At 57.5% G+C, this 16331-nt stretch overlaps 1 protein-coding gene across 1 annotated transcript in view; it reads left to right on the top strand.

The window, feature by feature from the left end:
• Positions 1 to 16331, top strand: part of LOC137447774 (protein shisa-6-like) — a 319888-nt gene that overhangs the window by 8284 nt on the left and 295273 nt on the right. Inside the window, 1 exon segment of the mRNA XM_068151651.1 lies at positions 8482 to 8642. Coding sequence (XP_068007752.1) covers positions 8482 to 8642 — 161 coding nt within the window.

Below are 16331 nucleotides of genomic sequence, written 5' to 3' on the forward strand. Positions count from 1 at the left end.
AATGGTGCTTACAACCTAGGACTTGGTGTGAGATAGGTGCCTTGTGCATGACAGGTCTGTCTGCACTCGTGTTTGTCGCAGCGCTGCCTGCCCCAGGGCTGGTGTGCTGGGGGCAAGCAGACACACAGCCACAGCCAGTTCCAGGCTAAACCCCTGCACCAGCCCAGCTCTTGGCATCATCCCTGCAGAGCTCCATGCCTGTGACGTGCCCAGCAGGACCAGCTATTTTTATTTGCTCTTCTTTTCCTGAGCAGGAGCTGTTTCAGTGTTGTGAGGCACATCTCACAGAGTCACAGATTCACAGCTTGCACTGGGTCAGAAGGGAGCCTCCAAGGGCATCCTGTCCAACCCCCTGCAGGCAGCAGGGACACCTCCAGCTGGAGGAGGCTGCACAGGGACACTTCGAGTTTGACCTTGAATGTCTCCAGGGTTGGGTCCTCCAGCACCTCCCTGGGCAGCCTGTGCCAGTGTCTCCCCAGCCTCCCTGTGCAGAACTTCCTCCTGAGCTCCAACCTAACTCTGCCCTGCTCCAGTCTCAAACCATTGCCCCTGGTCCTATCCCCACAGCTCCTTCTGAACAGTCCCTCCCCAGCCTGCCTAGAGCTCCCCTTCAGGTACTGGAAGGCTGCCCTGAGGTCTCCCTGGAGCCTTCTCTTCTCCAGGCACAACAGCCCCAACTCTCTCAGCCTGTCCCCATAGCAGAGGCTCTCCAGCCCTCTGATCACCTTTGTGGCCTCCTCTGGACCCTCACCAGCAGCTCCAGGTCCCTCTTGTGTTGAGGGTCCTATATCTGGACACATCCTGCAGGTGAGGTCTCCCCAGAGCAGAGCAGAGGGGGCAGGATCAGCTCTCTTCATCTGCTGGCCTCACTTCTGTAGTCACTTTCGTCCCTTTGCTGTGCAGTAATGCTCACTGCTTCCAGTCCTGCCTGGCACCCCTGCTTGCCGTGCTGGGTGCTCTGCTCTTACCGAGCCCCCTTACAGTCTAAGGGACGGAGGGAGGGAGGAAGTATGTGTGACAGAACCAGAGGAAATGGCCTCAGGCTGTGCCAGGGGAGGCTCAGGTTGGATGTTAGGAACAATTCCTTCCCAGCAAGGGCTCTCAGGCACTGTCCCAGGCTGCCCAGGGAGGTGGTGGAGTCCCCAGCCCTGGAGGGGTCTGAGAGCTGTGTGGCTGTGGTGCTGAGGGCTGTGGTGCTGAGGGCTGTGGTGCTGAGGGCTGTGGTGCAGTGGCTGAGCAGCAGGGGTGGCTCTGTGAGCTCCGGGGGAGCAGTTGGTGATCTGGGCTCAGCATCTCTGTGGAGCTCGGGTTCTGCGCTGCTCCGCGGCCCGGCGGCAGCAGTCAGCAGGTGGCAGCCTGCTCTCTGCTTGTGCCCAGCCTGCGCCCTACGAGCCGCTGGGCACAGGGTCCTGCAGCCACCGGCCTCCTCCTGCCACTCCTGCCCCTGCACAGCCTCATAGGGCTTGAAGGAGATCTTGACCCTTGCTGCTTTGGCTGCTTTCTCCTTGTGGTCACAGCTCTGTGAAGAAACCTCAGCGGCAAGGCTTCAGTTTAACTTTACACTTGCAAAAGCTTTCCCCAGCAGTTTATCTCTCTCTGAACCTGCTGTGGAACCATTCAAAGCAGCTGTGGTGTGGGATTAGTAATTGTAGTAAATTCCTTCCCTGCATCCCAGCAGCAGTAAGAGATTTCCTCAGTTTGTGTTGGTGTGAGAGGTGTGAGTGCCAGGTGTAGTCTGAGCTGTGCTGCTGCTGTCCAGAGGAGCAGGGAGGGAACTGTGCCCTGGGACTCAGCTCTGGGCCCTGGAGTGCTGTGTCCAGTCCTGGGAACTCAGTACAGGAGAGCTGTGGAGGTGCTGGAGCCAGGGCAGAGCAGGGCAAGGAAGCTGGGAAGGGCCTGCAGAATAAATCTGCTGGAGAGCAACTGAAGGAGCTGGGGAGGGTTAGTGTGAAAGAGAGGAGGCTGAGGGAGACCTCCTGGCTCTCTACAGCTGCCTGCAAGGAGGTTGTGGAGAGGCTGCTGCTGTCTTCTCCCAGGTCATTAGTGAGAGAAGAAGAGGGAATGGCCTCAAGCTGCCACTGGGTAGGCTCAGGCTGGACAGGAGGAAGGATTTATTCACAGCAAGAGTGGTCAGACGCTGGCACAAGCTGCCCAGGGATGTGGTGGAGTCACCAACCCTGGAGGTGTTTAAAGGAGATTTGGATGTGGTGCTTGGGCATATGGATTAGGGGTGACCCTTGTAGAGTGGAGTCATGATCCTGAGGGTCTTGTCCAACCTTAATGATTCTGTGGTTCTGAGTCCTGGGCCCAGTCCTGGACTCCTTAGTTCAGAAGGGACAGGGAACTGCTGGAGAGAGTCCAGGGCAGGCTGCAAAGCTGCTGAGGGGCCTGGAGCAGCTCTGGCAGCAGCAAAGGCTGAGAGCCCTGGGGCTGAGAGCCTGCAGAAGAGCAGCCCCAGAGGGCAGCTGAGCAATGCTCAGCAAGAGCTAAAGGAGCTGTGGGGGGCAAGAGGCTGGGGCCAGGCTCTGCTGAGTGGTGCCCAGGGCCAGCACAAGGGGCAGTGGGCACAGAGTGGCAGCCAGGAGGTTGGATCTGAGCAGGAGGAAAAAGTTGTTTGTTGTGAGGGTGCTGGAGGCCTGGAGCAGGCTGCCCAGAGAGGTTGTGGAGTCTCCTGGTGTGGAGAGCTTCCAACCTCCCCTGGGCATTGTGCTCCTTGCACTGGGTGGCCTCCAGAGGTCCCTTCCAACCCCTCCATACTGGATTCTGGGATTTCTGTAGTATACAGCCTGCAGATCCTGTCCCAAAGACAAGAGCTTTACTTGCCAACTGCTGACTCCACTTCAGGTTGTAGGGCCAGGAGTGCTGAGCTGCCAGTGCCAGCTGTGCTCTTGGTTTAGCTGTGGGCCTCATGCACTGCTGCCTCCTCAGCTGAGCTGTTTCCCACACACATGCAGCCATGCCCTGGCTGTGTGTCTCTGGGGTAGCTACGTTGCCCCTGTGTCAGCCTGGAGCCCCCAAGAGCAGTGAGTCAGGAGAGCTGCCAGCCTCAATCTGCTGTTAGCTTCTGGGGAAGCAACATGGTCCCAGCACAGCCCTAATTAGGCTTTCAGTGGGATCTGTTGCTGGAGTCACAGTAAATCCAGGAGCTTCACAACCCTTGCCTGTCTTTGGCAGGGAGATTTCTCAGCAGACCTCTGGCTTTTTCCTGTATCATTTATCTCCTGAGGAAGAACATTGCCTGAGTGGTGCTGGCTGCAGGGGCACACAGGCATTGCCCTTGGAGGAGTGTCCCAGTGCCTTGTGTTTGTCTCTTCTGAGCTCCACGGTGCATTAACCAACTCTCCTACCCACCAGGCACACACCCAGGCACCCACCATGCACAGCAGCTCAGCTTACTCTGACAAACCATTTCCAGAGCTCTGGAGCACCAGCTGAGTTTTCATAGGCACCGAATGGGACCTTGTAGATCATCCACAACCTTTCCCAGCCCTGCCCTTGCCCACACTCCTACATTTCACAAGTTCTTGGAACAGGTCAGGTTGGCACCCCCAGCACTTGTCCAAAGTCCCTCCCCAGCTCTCCCGGAGCCCTTCAGGTACTGGAAGACCTCCCCAAAGGCTTCTCTTCGCCAGGCTGGGCAGCCCCACCTCTGACTGCTTTGCTGCTGTTACCTGCAGGAGCTGGTTATGTCTTTGGCTGATGTAGGACGGTGCTGAGCCCCTGAGATTTCAGCAAGAAGCTCTGCTTTTGTAGAGTGGCTTCCATATGAAGAAAGCTTCCTCCTAAAGGAGTCTGCTGCTGGCAGCATCCTTGTGTCTCCCTCCCTGGATCACTTTTCAGTGGGGTTGGTGTAAACAACTGAAGTTCCATCCTTACAGGATCCTAGAGTTGTTTGGGTTGGAAAAGGCCTCTGAGATCATCCAACCCTCAACCCAACCCCACCATGGCCACCAAACCATGGCCCCAGGAGCCATGGCCACAGCTTGCTGGAACACCGCCAGGCATGGGGACTCCACCACCTCCCTGGGCAGCCTCTGCCACTCCCTGACCACTCTGGCAGCAAAGACATTTTTCCTCCTCTCCAACCTCAGCCTCCCCTGGCACAATTCCAGGCCAGTTCCTCTCCTTCTATCACCTGAGACCAGAGAGAAGAGCCCAAGCCCCACCTGGCTGCAGCCTCCTCTCAGGGAGCTGCAGAGAGCAATGAGGTCTCCCTCAGCCTCCTCTGCTCCAGGCTCACCACCCCCAGCTCCCTCAGCTGCTCCTCCCCAGCCCTCTTCTCCAGACCCTTCCCCAGCTTGGTTGTCCTTCCTGGACACTCTCCATCTCCTCAATGTCCTTCTTGGAGTGAGAGGCCCAAATCTTTCTGGTGTGAGGTCAGAGCATGGCCAGGCAGTGTGCTGGAGGTGATGTCAAGGAGCTGGCAGGGCTGGGGAGAGCTGATGGCAGGCAGTGTGCACTTTGGTGTTTCACAGCCAACATGGGGGAGTGACATGGGGCAGGGTGCCTGGGACCCATCCTCTGGGACAGCACAGCCCCAGCTCTGGCAAGGGTGGCAGGTGGCTCAGTGTGGACAGTGCTTGAAGCTTCAGAAGGTGCAGCAGGTCTGGGGACAGGATCCAACCCAAACCATGAATAATGCTCGGTCCTGGCCTGCTCAGCCTGCGGTGTCTGAAGTCCCTCTCCCTGGGGACCCTTCCAGGGGGCTGGCTCCACGGCTGCGTCAATCGCCTCTCGCAGACAGCGCCTCCTGCCGGGGGGGTTAGTGAGGGAGCACAGGGCGGGCTCAAACCTCACCTCGTTTTAAGGCCTTGAAGTGAATCCCTTTTTGTGCTGAAGTCAGTTGGAGTTCTGCCACCGATTCCATCACAGCTCTGCCTTGAGCAGGCTTTTAGCTCAGCTCCTTTCACTGTGCTCTGCCAGCTCCGTTTGGTCGTGCTCTTTCCATTCTTCCCCAAGCTCACAGTGAGTTGCAAAAGGCAACTCTGTCTGCTAGCACCATGCACATGAGGGCCCCAGCAGGGGGGTTTCAGAAGGTAATTGGGTGGAGTTCTGTGTGTGTGCAGCCTGCTCCCCAGGAAACACTCAGCTCTTCCCAGCAGCTTTTCCTGCCAGCATCTGAGACCTTCTGTTGTCCCTGGGCTGAGCCCCAGCAGGGTGGGCAGCAGGGGCAGGGAAGGATTCTGCCCCTCTGCTGTGCTCTGCTCCCAGCCCTGCAGGGCTGGGGCAGCTCTGGAGCCCTCAGCACAGACAGGGACCTGCTGCAGCAGGGCCAGAGGAGGCCACAGCAGTGCTGGCAGGGCTGGAAGCCCTCTGCTGGGAGCCAGCCTGAGAGCATTGGCCTTGGGCAGCCTGCAGAGGAGAAGGCTCCAGGGGGACCTTCTGGTGGCCTTGCAGTGCTTCAAGGGCTGAGCAGAGAGCTGGGGACAGACTTTGGAGCAGGGCCTGTGGTGCCAGCACAAGGGGCAATGGTTTGGAACTCAGAGAGGGAGCTGGAGAGTGGAGAGAAGGAGAAATGTTTGGTGCTGAGGGTGGGGAGAGCCTGGCCCAGGCTGCCCAGAGAGCTGGGAGCTGCCCCATGGCTGGCAGCAGTGCAGGGCAGGTTGTGTGGGGCTGTGAGCAGCCTGCTCTGGCTGGGGCTGTCCCTGCTGGCTGCAGGGGGTGGACTGGGGGAGCTTTGGAGGTCCCTTCCCATCCAAACCATCTGGGATTCCATGATTCAATCTTATTTTCCACAGGCCACATCCCAGCCTGTTGGTTCTGCCACCCAAGCTTCCCTTGCCTTCAGCAGAAGGGTTACCTGTGCCCATGTGGGCACAGAGTGGCAGGCAGGAGGTTGGATGTGAGCAGGAGGAGAAAGTTGTTTGTTGTGAGGGTGCTGGAGGCCTGGAGCAGGCTGCCCAGAGAGGTTGTGGAGTCTCCTGGTGTGGAGAGCTTCCAACCCCCCCTGGGCATTGTGCTGCTGGGCAAGCTGCTGTGGGTGCCCTGCTGGAGCAGGGGTGGCACTGGGTGACCCCAGAGGTCCCTTCCAACCCCACCCTGCTGGGATTCTGTGTCTCCCTGAGCTCCTGGACTTCACAGCTGCCAGGTCTTTATTGAGGCCTGTTCCTGTGTCCTGCATTCTCTACTCCTCTGCTCTCTTTCTCCCTGTTCAGTTTGGGGTGTCTGTCGCTCCCTGCCATTGCTCCTCTCCAAGTTTGCTTTCAGTCTCTTTTCTCTTTAGCAAAGTCTTCTGATCTAATCTGTCAACACCAGGGCCCAGGCTGATGCCCCTGCTTGCCACCCTACTGCTTCCCCCTTCCCTTTGAGACTTTTCTATTTCCAGTAAGACTTTTTGTTCTTTCTGTCCTTGCAAAAATCATCAAACCACATCCTTGTGGAATGGGCTGGGCTGGAAGGGAGCTCAGAGCTCAGCCAGCTCCAGCCCCTGCCCCGGGCAGGGACACCTCCCACCAGCACAGGCTGCTCAAGGCCTCATCCAGCCTGGCCCTGAACACCTCCAGGCAGGGCACAGCCACAGCCTCCCTGGGCAGCCTGTGCCAGGCTCTCCCCACCCTCACTCTCATTTCTTCTTCCTCTCCAGTCTCAGTCTCCCCTCTCCCAGCTCACCTCTCCAGCCTGGCCTGTTCTGTGTCTCCCCAGCCTGTACCAGGCTGCCCAGGGGGGCTGCGGGTGACCCCAAATGTCTCATTGCTGTAGAGTGCCTGTGCTCACCCTGCCCTGTGTGTGTCCAAGCACTCACTTAGGCCAGAGCTTAGGTCCCTGTCCCCTGCCAGGCCAGACATCAGGCGGTTTTTCTGCCTGCAGTGGTCTGGCGCATGCCTGGTGCCAGCAGGTGTGTCCTGTGCTGCCGTGGGTGGCAGCCTCAGCCTTGTGCTGGGGCTGAGGCTGGTGAGGAGCTATCAGAAGTGCTTATCTCCGGCTGTGCCTCTGCTCTTGGGCAGCTCCAGCTCCAGCACTGCTGTCACAGGTAGCAGAATCCAGCCAGGGAGCTTTGTGCTCCTGAGATAAGAGCCCTGGCGTCACAGGAGGGTTGCTGGAGTGTCTCAGGGCCTGCTGCAGGTGACATCAGTCAGGCTAATTGTGCCCCAGTGGCTGCACACCCAGGACCCAGAGTGAGTGATGGCTCTGTCACGACTGAAGCTTTTGCAGTGGACAGACAGCAGCACCCAGGAGACTTCTGCTGCCCAAAGCCTTCCTCAGTTAAGTGTCTCTGACCTTCCCCTCGGTGCCTTATGGAAATCACCTGGAGCACACAGAGCAGTGTGATTGAATTGGCACACAGCTCAGCAGGTGCATCCAAGTTCCACTTTCTCCCCACCTACCATCTTCTGTTCTGCTGGTGCTGAGCAGTCTTTTTTCTCTGCATGGCCATTAAAGAGGACAAGTGAGCACTGAGGAGACACAGTGTGGTGTGGTTAGGGCAGAGGACTGGATGAATTTGCAGTGGTTTAGTGCCACACACTTAGGAGCTAGATCTGGTTTTGATAGAATCACAGCACTGCTGAGGCTGGGAGAGCCCTCTGAGCTCATCCTGTCCAGCCCTCACCCACGGCTCACAAAGCCACCCCTGCTGCTGAGCCACTGCCACTGCACCACAGCCCTCAGCACCACAGCCCTCAGCACCACAGCCACTCAGCTCTGAAACCCCTCCAGGGATGGGGACTCCACCACCTACCCTTGCTGGGAAGGAATTGTTCCTAACATCCAACCTGAGCCTCCCCTGGCACAACCTGAGGCTGCTGCTTCTCGTCCTGCCCCTTGTTGCATGTGAGAAAGGCCCAACCCCCACCTGGCTCCAGCCTCTTCTCAGGAAGTTACAGAGGAGGATGAGGTCTCCCTCAGTCTGGGAGCAGGCTGCCCAGAGAGGTTGTGGAATCTTCTGGTGTGGAGAGCTTCCAACCCCGCCTGGGCATTGTGCTGCTGGGCAAGCTGCTGTGGGTGCCCTGCTGGAGCAGGGCTGGGGCTGGGTGATGCCCAGAGGTGCCTTCCAACCCTACCCTGCCAGGGTTCTGATTCTGTGCTCCTGACTGTGGGGACCACACTGCTAATCTCCTTCAGCCTGGCAGAGGTTTGGCTTTAGCAGGGCAGTTTTGGTGCAACCTTCAGAAGCAGCTGAGTGCTAGGGCTGCGGGGTGGGGGTGGTGACTCTTGCTGGGGGCAGTGCTTTGGGCTGTGGGGAACAGCTCATCTGTGCTGCCAGGGACAGCAAGGAAAAGGATGGAGAGAAGACATCACCCCGGGGCGAGGTGAATTAGTGAAGCACAGGAAGAGCTCAACAATAGCCAGGCAGCCCTGGCAATAGTGCAGCAGCCCCTCGCAGAGAGAAGAGCTCCTGAGGCAGATTTTGTGGTGGTTGTTGCTTTCTGCTCTTTGTGGCAGCAGTTCAGCTGCTGCTGGATTCTCCTGCTGACCGCAGAAGTGAAAACTCCGACAGCCCCTTTTAACCTTTCCTTTGTGTCCTTCTGTCTCTCTCCCCAGGGCTCTGGCTGACATCTTAAGGCAGCAGGGACCCATCCCAATAGCACACTGTGAAAGAGAGACTATCTCGGCCATAGATACCTCCCCCAAAGAGAGCACCCCGGTCAGGACAGCCTCCAAGAACCACTTCACGCCGGTGCGCAGCTCCAAGAGCAACCCAGGTGAGTGCAGCCTCTGCCCCGGGCCCAGCGCGCTGCTGGCGGCGGCGCTCCAAGGTCTGCTCGGGGGGGGTGGAGAGCCCACACGAGGAGAAAGAATGGAGTGAAGAGGAAATATGGTGGAGCAGAGGAGCTCAGGGATCAGTGGGGATGGTTCTGCTCCCTGCAGGCTTTCTGGAAGTTGAGCATGAGTGAGGTAGGAGGTCAGCTTGAACCAAGTGGTAGTGGCAAGCTTGGACCTGGTGTGTTCCCAGCACACCTTAGGAGGTCTCTGCACACAGCAGATGAGAAGAAAGAAATCCACTTCACTGAGGCCACCTCATTCTTCCAGGTGAACTTTAGGTGTGTTGAGAGCAAGGTGTGGCAAAGGACCTAAAGTGTGTCCCAAGAGATTAAAGGCACTGGCTGGAGGCCCTCCAGAAGCACTGAGATGGGAACTGGGGCACACCAGTTTTGGGGTGGGGGAGGTTCTACTGGCTTAGTGAATTTGGTCAAACCATTGGGTTGCTTCTTGCCTTGGTTGTTGGATGGGGGAACCTGGAAACTCCAGGCCTGGCAGCCTGACCTCAGTGCCAGGGAAAGTGAGGGAGCAGATTATCCTGGCAGCAATAACTGCACACCTGAAGGATGGCCAAGGGCTCAGGCCCAGCCAGCAGGGATTCAGGCAGGGCAGGTCCTGCCTCTCCAACCTGATCTCCTTCCATGCCCAGGTGACTGCCTGGTGGATGTGGGGCAGGCTGTGGATGGAGTCTGCCTGGACTTCAGCAAGGCCTTTGCCACCATCCCCCACAGCAAACTCCTGGCCAAGCTGTCAGCCCCTGGCTGGGACAGCAGCACTCTGAGCTGGGTTAGGAACTGGCTGGAGGCTGAGCCCAGAGAGTGGTGGTGAATGGTGCCACAGCCAGCCGGCAGCCAGGCACTAGTGGTGTGCCCCAGGGATCAGTGCTGGGCCCCATCCTGTTCAATATCTTCATTGATGATCTGGATGAGGGCATTGAGTCCATCAGCAGTAAGTTTGCAGATACACCAAGTTAGGGGCAGATGTTGGTCAGTTAGAGGGCAGAAAGGCTCTGCAGAGGGACCTCGACTGACTGGACAGATGGGCAGAGGCCAACAGGATGGCATTCAACAAGCCCAAGTGCCAGGGGCTGCACTTTGGCCACAACAACCCCAGGCAGAGCTACAGGCTGGGGTCAGAGTGGCTGAGAGCTGCCAAACAGAGAGGGACCTGGGGGTGGTGGTTGACAGCAGCTGAATATGAGCCAGCAGTGTGCCCAGGTGGCCAAGAAGGCCAAGGGCATCCTGGCCTGCATCAGGAAGAGTGTGGCCAGCAGGAGCAGGGAGGTCATTGTGCCCTGTACTCAGCATTGGTTAGGCCACACCTTGAGTCCTGTGTCCAGTTCTGGGCTCCTCAGTTTAAGAAGGACATCGAAACACTTGAAGGTGTCCAGAGAAGGGCAACAAAGCTGGGGAGGGGTCTGGAGCACAGCCCTGTGAGGAGAGGCTGAGGGAGCTGGGGTTGCTTAGCCTGGAGAAGAGGAGGCTCAGGGGTGACCTCATTGCTCTCTGCAACTCCCTGCAGGGAGGTTGTAGCCAGGTGGGGGTTGGTCTCTTCTCCCAGGCAGCCAGCACCAGAACAAGAGGACACAGTCTCAAGCTGTGCCAGGGGAGGTTCAGGATGGGGGCAAAGAGAAAGTTCTTCCCAGAGAGAGTTGTTGGCCCTTGGGATGTGCTGCCCAGGGAGGTGGTGGAGTCCCACTCAGTGCCCTGGTTTAGTCCTGAGGTCTGTGGTGACAGCTTGGACTTGGACAGCTTGGATGATCCTTGAGGTCTCTTCCAACCTTGCTGCTTCTGTGCTAGTGTGAGTGGCACAGGCTCCCAGGTAAAGCCTTAGCTCTGACTGAGTGCGTGCTTCTGGTATTGATACTGCTCCAAGCCACGGCAGGATGGGGGCTCAGCACCTCTCTTGGGTGGGATGTGGTGGAGCTGCCATCACTTGGCACCTCTGGGCTGGGACTGAAGGTGTGCCACAGAGGTGCACCCTCACTCAGTCCCAAGCTGTTGAGCCTCACCTCCAAGGGTCGGGGTGGCCTCTCCTGATCTGTCTCACATGGTGATCAGAAGAGGGTTTGCAGATGGTCCCTGCTGAAGGAGGCCTTCAGGAGCTCAGAGTGCTCCAGCACCTGCAAGGCTTGAGGTACTCTGTGCAGGGCCAGCGACTGAGGGCAGTGACTGTGGTTTCTATAGCCTCTTGGCAGTGACTGCTGGAAGGGCTCTGCCACAATGTAGATCACCACCCTCTGGAGGCAAGAGCAGGTGACCATGTTCTCTGGAAGCCTCCCCTGCTGCTGGAACAAAGCAATTTCCCTGCAAACCCAGAGGGATTTCTTTGCTCTCTGGTTTTTGCTCAGAGGCTGCTGAACCCTGTAATTGTGTGTGCCAGAGTCAGAGCTGTGACAAAGAGCTGGGCTGCAGAGAGCAGGAGGGGAGCTGGCTGGAAGGAGAAGCTGCTTTTGCATATCTAGGGCTTAGGATTGGCTCTTGAGAGTCTCTCTGCTTCTGCCCAGGAGGGAAATGAAAGAAAGAAAGATTTATGGCCAGTGAACAGCTTCAGAATCATGGAATGGCAGGGGTGGGAAGGGACCTCTGGAGAGCAGCAAGTTGTTCAGCCTCCAGGGAGACCTCAGAGCAGCCTTCCAGGACCTGAAGGGCTCCAGGAGAGCGGGGAGGGACTCTGGACAAGGGCTGGGAGTGCCAGGATGAGGAACAATGGCTTTGAGCTGGGAGAGGGGAGGCTGAGAGTGGAGATGAGGAAGAAATTGTTGGCAGTGAGGGTGGGGAGAGCCTGGCACAGGCTGCCCAGGGAGGCTGTGGCTGTGCCCTGCCTGGAGGTGTTCCAGGCCAGGCTGGATGAGGCCCTGAGCAGCCTGTGCTGGTGGGAGGTGTCCCTGCCCAGGGCAGGGGCTGGAGCTGGAGCACAGGGATTGTCAGACTACAAAGTGACAGACCCTGTGATGGGTCTGCTTGGTCCTTGTTGAGAAATGGGACATGAGATGAGCAAGGCAAAGAGGCTTGGGAGGAGAAGGCATCACTGCGAGAGATGAGCTCTACTTGGCTGTAGGTTTGCCCATCTCTCTGGTGTGAAGGAGAAACATCAGGTCTGCCCAGCTCCAGAGGGACAGGGAACTGCTGGAGAGAGTCCAGGGCAGGCTGCAGAGCTGCTGAGGGGCCTGGAGCAGCTCTGGGAGCAGCAAAGGCTGAGAGCCCTGGGGCTGAGAGCCTGCAGAAGAGCAGCCCCAGAGGGCAGCTGAGCAATGCTCAGCAAGAGCTAAAGGAGCTGTGGGGGGCAAGAGGCTGGGGCCAGGCTCTGCTGAGTGGTGCCCAGGGCCAGCACAAGGGGCAGTGGGCACAGAGTGGCAGGCAGGAGGTTGGATGTGAGCAGGAGGAGAAAGTTGTTTGTTGTGAGGGTGCTGGAGGCCTGGAGCAGGCTGCCCAGAGAGGTTGTGGAGTCTCCTGGTGTGGAGAGCTTCCAACCCCCCCTGGGCATTGTGGTGCTGGGCATTGTGCTGTGGGTGCCCTGCTGGAGCAGGGACTGGGCTGGGGGAGCTCCAGAGCTCCCTTCCAGCCTCTGCCAGTCTGTGAGTCTTGGATTCTGTAGTCCACCTATCTATGGCCACTGCTTTTGCTGTCACTGATGCCTGATGGAGAGTTCAGGACCAAAGCACAGTCCTTGGTGTGTTTGCCCAGGCACCTGCCAGCAGGGGTTTCAGAACTCTCTAAGCTCTGCAGTGGGGCAGGGGACCTGGTGTTAGGTTTTGTCTGTACTTCTCAGTTGTGCTTTGAGATGGAAAAGTCAAAGTCTTGTTTCAGGAGGTAAGAGCAGCAGTCTCTCTGTCCTGGACACAGAGACCATTGCCACTGTTCAGACTGGGCAGCTGGTTTCAGGGAGCCTCCAGCCTGCTACTTTGCTGTGGCCACCTTCCCTGGGCTGCCCAGGGGGGTGTTAGAGTCACATCCCTGGAGGTGTTTAGAAGATATTTGGGTGAAGAGCTTGGAGCCATGGAGTAAGAGCTGTGTGCAGGGTGATGCTGTGTTATGCTTGGACTTGAGGATGTTGAGGTCCTTTCCAGCCAGGTCATTCTGTGGGGCCCAGCTGCTCCTTAGAAGCAGAACACAGCTCCCACACTGTTCTGCTGAGCTTGAGCATCCCAGGTGTCTGAAGAGCTTCTCTCCAGAGATTGTTGCCACTTTTGCTTACCTCTGAGAATGAAGCTGTTGAACATCTTTCCTGCTGATCTGGATGAGGACAGAGAGCGTGGCAGCAGCTATGTGCAGGTGCCAGCAGGTTGTGTGCAGTGTGCATCTGCACCAGGGCAGGGAGGCTCTGCAGAGGCCCTTGGATAGATTGGATCCATGCCCAGCATTACCAGGAGGAGCTTCAGCCAGGCCAAGTGCCAGGTCCTGACCTTGGGGCACAACAACCCCAAGCAATGCTGCAGGCCTGGGGCAGTGTGGCTGGAGACAGCCCAGCAGGAAGGGGCCTGGGGGTGCTGATGGACAAGCAGCTGAAGAGGAGCCAGCAGTGTGCCCAGGGGGCCAAGAGAGCCAAAGACCTCCTGGCTGGGATCAGCAATGCTGTGTCCAGGGGAGCAGGGAGGGAACTGTGCCCTGGGACTCAGCTCTGGGCAGGCCACACCTGGAGTGCTGTGTCCAGTCCTGGGCACTCAGTACAGGAGAGCTGTGGAGGTGCTGGAGCCAGGGCAGAGCAGGGCAAGGAAGCTGGGAAGGGCCTGCAGAATAAATCTGCTGGAGAGCAACTGAAGGAGCTGGGGAGGGTCAGTGTGAAAGAGAGGAGGCTGAGGGAGACCTCCTGGCTCTCTACAGCTGCCTGCAAGGAGGTTGTGGAGAGGCTGCTGCTGTCTTCTCCCAGGTCATTAGTGAGAGAAGAAGAGGGAATGGCCTCAAGCTGCCACTGGGTAGGTTCAGACTGGACAGGAGGAAGGATTTATTCACAGCAAGAGTGGTCAGACGCTGGCACAAGCTGCCCAGGGATGTGGTGGAGTCACCAACCCTGGAGGTGTTTAAAGGAGATTTGGATGTGGTGCTTGGGCATATGGATTAGGGGTGACCCTTGTAGAGTGGAGTCATGATCCTGAGGGTCTTGTCCAACATGAATGATTCTGTGGGTCCCATGCTCTTTTGGGGTGTGTGGGACAGTGCATCTCTTTCCACCCACCTTTGCTCCCCCTGATGCTTCTGCTCATGGCTTTGTCACGTGCTGCTGGTGTGGTGCTGTAGGATCTTTGCAGGTAAGCCAAGCTGGAGGCTGGGGTCAGGGCACACCTCTCCAGCTGAGCACCCCCTCATTAGTATGGGCTGCAGCACTCCCTGCAGACAGAGACACTCCTCCAGCCCACACAGCCCTCTTGTTGCTCAGTGTTTGCTGTTGTGAGGAGCAGGTACAGCAGGATGGGTCTGAGATTAGAGGAGATCCACTGCAGCCAGGTCAGCACCATTCCTTTGTTCAGTGGGTGGCCAGCAAAGAGAGACAGGAGCAAGAATGGATGGGAGCAAGGTCACAGTTCCTGTGGGCCCGGGAAATGTCAGCGGTGAGCAGCAGCGTGCTCCCAGAGAGGAAGGTGCTGCCTTTGCCACAGGAGCCAGAGCTGGAGCCAGAAGCAATGCTCCTGCAAAGGCAACTGCTGTGTCAGAAAAGATGAGGGCAGTTCCTCTGACAATGATGCTGGTGGACAGTGGCATTAGCGATAAGCTGAAGCCCAGCTCCTTGGCTCAGATGATTCCCTCCAGCACCATCCTGGGCTTTGGAAAGTCAGATGCAAGGATTTGGTTCCCAAACTGTGCCTGGGCAAAGCACCTGCAAGATCCCAGCCCCACAGAAGCTGTCAGAAGGGAGTTTCCTGACTGCATTGGTGACAGAGAGGAGGCCAGGTCAGGACTAACAACCATGCAGGAGCCAGCTCAGTGCTGTTCTCAAAACACAAAAGACTCCAGGCAAGAATTTGAAACAGGTCTTTGGCTGGTATGAGACACTGTGGGACTCTCAAAGTGATGGGACATGGCCTTGCTTTAGGTAAATCCCAGAACCCCAGCAGGGAGAGGCTGGAAGGGAGCTCTGGAGCTCACCCAGTCCAGTCCCTGCTCCAGCAGGGCACCCACAGCAGCTTGCCCAGCAGCACAATGCCCAGGGGGGGTTGGAAGCTCTCCACACCAGGAGACTCCACAACCTCTCTGGGCAGCCTGCTCCAGTCACCAAATCCTTATGGATCAGGGAGGTTGTATGACCCAGACTCAGAGGTGGTTCAAATCTGTGATGGTCCACAGTGCTTTCTTTATTGCAGGAGTGCTCAGGGATTGGCACAGGCTGTCCAGGCAGGTGGTGCAGTCCCAGTCCCTGAGGTGTTCAATGAATGTGTGGCCATGGCTCTTGGGAACATGGTTTGATGGCCATGGTGGTGTTGGGTTGATGGCTGGACTGGATGAGGCCTTTTCCAACCCAAACCATTCTGTGATGCTCTGATTCATGGCACCACGTGGTCTGAACAGGTCCTTTGTTCTCCCAGTCTCCTTCTGGCTCTTCCCCACTGGCTCTTTCTCAGCCAAATCACCTTGACAGCGTTGCCAACCTTGGAGTGAGAGGATGCTCAGGACCATTAGACTCATTGGCAAAGCTCTGTGGGAGGAGAATCTCTCCAAACCTGCTCAGCACAGGGCTGTCCCTGCTGCCACCATGCAGAGCTTCCAGCAGTGAAGGGCCCCCAGCTGTCACCTCCTTGAGCAGGAGGCAGGTTGGTGAAATCTGTGCCTGGAATGGTGCTGCTTCTGACTGCCTCCAGGATGAGGAGGCTGTGAGAGCAGTGACAAGACTCTGTGGGTTTTTTGTACTTGCTGAAGAGCAGACTCTGGCCTAGTTTTGTGTTCTTTTGGCCTCACAATTCTCAGTGCCAAACTGCCTCATGACAGAATGTGTCAGCCTGAAAGCAGCCCCAGAGGTGCCAGCCAAGACCTGACTGCAGGGCTACCAGGAGATCATTTCCAGTGTGAGAAATCATCTTCTCCTCACCTGCTGCAGGGAGTGAGGCAGCTGCAGGTGTGAGGAGCAGCTCATTGACAGGATCACTGCTGCCAGTTCAGCAGACAGCACTGCCCACTGCTCTGATGAGCTTCATCTGTCTGGGGAAGGCTTTTAATAAGCCCTTTGAGTCAGGATGTTCCAGAGATGGATGCATTCAAACTGCTGCTTTCAGCAGTGCCTTCCACCCAGAGGCACATTCAGAGCTTGTTCTGAATGTGAACCAGAGCAGCAGAGGCCTTTCATCCCTATGGAAATCGTAGCTCATGCCCCTGGCTGAATCTCCAGAGCAGCACAGGGAGCACTTCCACCCTGCTCAGCCTGCAGTGGAGATCTCTGCACTTGGCCCTGCTCTCCATGGGCTATGGGCCCAGGACAGACACCAGCTGCTTTCTAAAGACCAGGGGCAGACAGTGGGGTCACCTTCTCCCATTTCTGCCAGGTTATTGCTGAGGGCCAGGGCTGGGCTGGCCACCAGAGGAGTGCCAGAGGCTCCCATGAAGCCTCTGCTTGCCAAAGGGAAGAGAAAGGGAAGCAGGGAGAGAGACTGCTGGGGTGGGAGAGGAACTGCCCCAGCTGGGCTGGAGAGAAGAACAATGCCA

This window comes from Melanerpes formicivorus, unplaced genomic scaffold (assembly GCF_026170545.1).
Source record: "Melanerpes formicivorus ecotype bairdi unplaced genomic scaffold, bMelFor1.0.p_v2 SCAF_21, whole genome shotgun sequence".
NCBI lineage: Eukaryota > Metazoa > Chordata > Aves > Piciformes > Picidae > Melanerpes > Melanerpes formicivorus.